General features: G+C 40.0%; 1 protein-coding gene across 1 annotated transcript; it reads right to left on the bottom strand.

The window, feature by feature from the left end:
- Window positions 1–432: 432 nt before the first annotated feature.
- LOC119746311 (complement C1q subcomponent subunit B-like) lies at window positions 433–2,613 on the bottom strand. The gene has a single exon (XM_038223187.1). It carries the CDS (start codon window positions 2,611–2,613, stop codon window positions 1,786–1,788), a length of 828 nt encoding a protein of 275 aa, XP_038079115.1. The 3' UTR covers window positions 433–1,785.
- Between the last annotated feature and the right edge of the window lie 1,694 nt (window positions 2,614–4,307).

Raw genomic sequence — 4,307 nt, 5'->3', positions numbered from 1 at the left:
AGAACAACACTGCCGGTGGGCTTCCGGTTGTTTCGTGGGAGGGGGAGGGGGGGGGCAAAGATACATGGGCCTGACATCCAGCATTTTTCCTTTCTCATTTTGTTCTGTCTACATGTTTTAGCATTTTCAGAATCCGTGGGGTAAATGGGATAAGTAGACTACACCATCGTCTTAGTGCCATTCATTGTTCTTGATGAATTATTGAAAGATACGCAACAATCGGCATCATATTTTGCTCCCCGCCCCTCATCTTCAATCCCTTAACCCCTCGACACCACTAATCATTCATCCTCCACCCCATCCATCCTCAACCAATGTTAACCCGGCCTTTTATTAACACCGATCCCAAATCCAGTGGTCAAAACAAACAAAAATTGACAAAAATACAGGTAATTAACTGACTCTGTTTGCAATAATTTGTAATTTCAAAGGGATTAAAATTGTTATCTATAATCACAGATTTAAGTGCTTAATAAGAAATTATTTTGTTCGTAAAAGTCAGACTGTGATTTGCTCGTTCATTTCAACGACAAATATTTCTCTGTAATTTTACTTTCTTGAGAGGAATTCGATGGAATGTATTACGAGTGGGACAAGGTTTTCCACATTGTTAAAAGCTAAATGTTCAATTAAAGTAATGTTCAAAATACAGTTTTTGAGCATTTATACTCGATACTGATTACATGTTATATGATTAATGTCTGTGCTTAAATTGGTTTAGCTGCTTACAAGAGCACATCCTCAAATGTATACTTGGAAAACAAATTCTTACAATCAAATATATTCTATAGAATCATAATTGCGTAATCTTCTGATATTGTGTCACATTATCAACTAAACTTACATTAAAACATAAACAATTTCATCAAAGTGAAAGCTCTAAAACTCAACTTTTCACATGAAACAAAAACTCAATTACACATGTATAACATGGGATACAAACTAAAGTGTTTAACAAAAGTTGAGAGTTCTTGGTTCACTGTGGCGCAATTTTAAACTCTTGGTTTTTTTTCAAGAAAAAAAGTTTCTGAGGATAAATAAATGATATCACCAGACTTCATTTAATCTCTGGCTGTATACGGTATGCGAAATGCAAATAAAAAAAACAACAATATATTTTAACAACAACAATATATTTTAATACATGCATTTGTTACTTGCCAGACAGACTATTGTAACGGTTTATGTTTTTTCATACGATGACCAGTTTAAGAAATAACAACATATATGCAGAAGGAAGGGTCGTACGCCCATACTTCAGGAACTACGTTGGCTCTTGGTTACGGTGCGGAAAGAATTCAAGATTCTTCGGTACTTTTCAAACTTATCCGCCATGGTGAGGCAGCGCTACGGTACTTCACAGAGTAAATACCAGTTCATGCGTTAAACATTCGCGCGCACTAAAAGCTGTGATGGGGTTCAGTTTAATCTTCCTAGAGTTTGTCCAAAGACTGGCAAGGCATACGGTGACCGTGCAGACTTCCAAGTTATTTGAGCAAAAAAAACGAATTTGAAGTGTTTTCAATCGCATCTAAAACCTTCTTTTTCAAAAGTCATATATTTAACTTCTTTTTAATTAACTGTTTTTACGCAGCTTTGATACTTGAATGTTAAAATGCTTTGTGTTAAGAATCAATTATCTTTCTTAGTATCATGACATTGAACATTTTTCTTTTAATTCATTGGTTACTGTTTTGGCAAAATGGAAAGCGAAACCAAAAAAATGCAGCACTGCTCCTGTATATTTATGCGTTTTGGTTTCATTGTATTTATTTAATTATTTATTTATTCGGAGAAAAGGAGGAAGCCACTGAATGAGGTGTAGTGATAGGTGGAATCACTGTACGCCCTACCGTTCATGGTAAGATACACCGTGTCTCCTCGCTGCAGAACCAGCACCGCGCTCCCAGACAACTGACCACGTTGACCTGTTTCACCATAGGTAGTGATCACCTTGTAGTTGTTTTTAACAAGATGGATGCGAAGGTTACCGTTGTTGTTATACTTAAGAACAGAAAACGTAAATACGTAAGTGCCCGGCACGCTACAGGTGAACGTACCGGTCTCGAGATCGAAGCTGGTACCTGGCAGAAGTGTCTTGGCCTGCTGGAAGGGCAAACGGTAGTGGTTACTCGTAGAGGTATCCGAGCTGCTCGTCCTCACCACGGTGAATGCAATCCGCTGGTTGGAGTCGTCTGGTGTCTCCCCTGGCTCACCCTTCTGACCTTTGACACCAGTTTCCCCGGTTCCTCCAACAAACCCCGGTAGCCCTGTCGGACCTATCTTGCCAGGCAGACCAATCCCATCGTCACCTTTAGACCCAGTGTTCCCAGGTGCTCCCCGCTCACCCATAGGCCCAATAGGGCCAATCTCACCTTGCTGACCTGCAACGCCCTTTGACCCCGGCTGACCGTATGGCCCCATTGGTCCTACTGGCCCAGGCAGACCTGGTATGCCGGGTATTGCGGCAGGTCCCTGGCAGCACTGCTGACACATCTGAGACGCAGGACCATCACCGTCCGCGGGAACCGGCCCAGTAACGGAAGCTCGGAGCTTGACAGAGTTACCCAGAAGGAGGGCGATTGACAGAATGGTGGCCACGCAGATCTTCATCTGTAAAGAAAACAATGAAAGGCTTATATATAAATAAAATCAATAAGAAAAATCAATAAGAAACAAGTAGATTAAAGAAATAATTATGTTACATCAACTGAATAATTTATCTAAAAGACATGTATGACTACTTAGTATTGTTGACGAATCATTATTCATGCAGACAATGTGTTCGGCGTCATAATGACAGTGCCTGTCCGGGGCAAGGGACTAAAATTTTCTGAAAAGGGGGGTTCTTTTTTACTATTGCCCGCTGATCAAAGTTAGGAAAGGAGACCGGATTACTTCAGGTTTTTTTTTTTTTTTTTGGGGGGGGGGAAGGAAGGCGTGCTCTTTCCACGGTCATGATAGAATCAATTAAACATCACCACACCTCGATGGTTCGGTCTTGAAGACTTAAAGATCAGGTCCAAGAAGGGATCACAAGGAGTTCAGTGTAGGCTGCAAGAAAAATCGTAAACCGGTAACGTTTATACTTAAGTAAGGAATAAAATTATTTTATCATCGATTTGGATAGAATTGATTTTTTTTTTTATTTTGATAAATCATCATTCGAAAACAGGAAAAATTATACACCCACTGATAAATAACGGACAAATTATTATTTTACCGGTATTTTCCTGGCCGAAAACGTCCAAAACAAGCAACATCCATTAATTAATTGCACCAGCATTCAATTTTACCAAAAAAGACTAGTATGCATTTTTTAGGCACTAGTAAGTCATTGAAACTTTTTGAAAGCACAATTATGTGAGTTTTAAAACAGCAAATTGTTCAATCAAGTAGCTCTACTCCCGTCCAATTGCACATATTTTTTCATTCAATATTTGAACACATTCTTCCAAATACGCATTAAAACGGGCAAGCATTTTCAAAGCCATTTGAATTTAGCGAACGATCAAAATATTAAAGGGTATCTCCAATATCCGCGTAAAAATTGACGTTACTTTGCATTGAATTGATTGTGCTTTGGATTTCAGTCCTGCTCGGGAATTCAACTTAATGTATACGTGTACAAAATGTTACACATTTTCAATAAAATCGGGCAGTGTAGCAAGATCAGTGGCGGATCCGGGGGTGCGGAGGGGCGCCCTCCCCTCCGGCAGTGATCGAAGCACATTTCCCCCAAATCCCTTTATTTTGCAGCATTTTCCCGATTGCTCATTTTTGTTGGCCCCCACTCCCATTAAATTAACAACAGTTTGATTTCGCACCTCTCTTTATTTCCCTTTTTTTCTCATTGTTGTTTTGCTGGTCCCGGGGGGGGGGTGCAGTAAACGCCCCCCCCCCCCGCGCCCAGGCCCACGCGACGCCCATGAAAGCTGATGCTTCAAACTTGGAAGTCGGACAGCTCAGCAGAATAATTTGTACAAACATCAACTCTTTACAGGATTTCTAGAAATGAATCCAGCCTGATAAAGCATTTTGAACTTGAATAAAACTGTATGTGTGTAATATTTCCCGGTCCGTTTGTATTTGCGCCCTCTATAGTCTGTTCTAACCAATATCGTGCAATGCTTGTAAGTATAAACGGTCAGGCCTATATAGTGATCAAACCGGAATGGCACACTGTGATCTAGTGAAATAGCACAGTTTGATAAAAAAAAAAGGCCAGAAAGGTATTGAGATTATCCCAATTTTCAATAACACAACATAGGACAGGATGTTTGACATGTTCAGATTTCCTTTACACG

The sequence above is a fragment of the Patiria miniata genome, unplaced genomic scaffold (assembly GCF_015706575.1).
Source record: "Patiria miniata isolate m_02_andy unplaced genomic scaffold, ASM1570657v1 HiC_scaffold_7, whole genome shotgun sequence".
Taxonomy (NCBI): domain Eukaryota; kingdom Metazoa; phylum Echinodermata; class Asteroidea; order Valvatida; family Asterinidae; genus Patiria; species Patiria miniata.
This window is presented reverse-complemented; position numbering and strand designations above follow the sequence as displayed.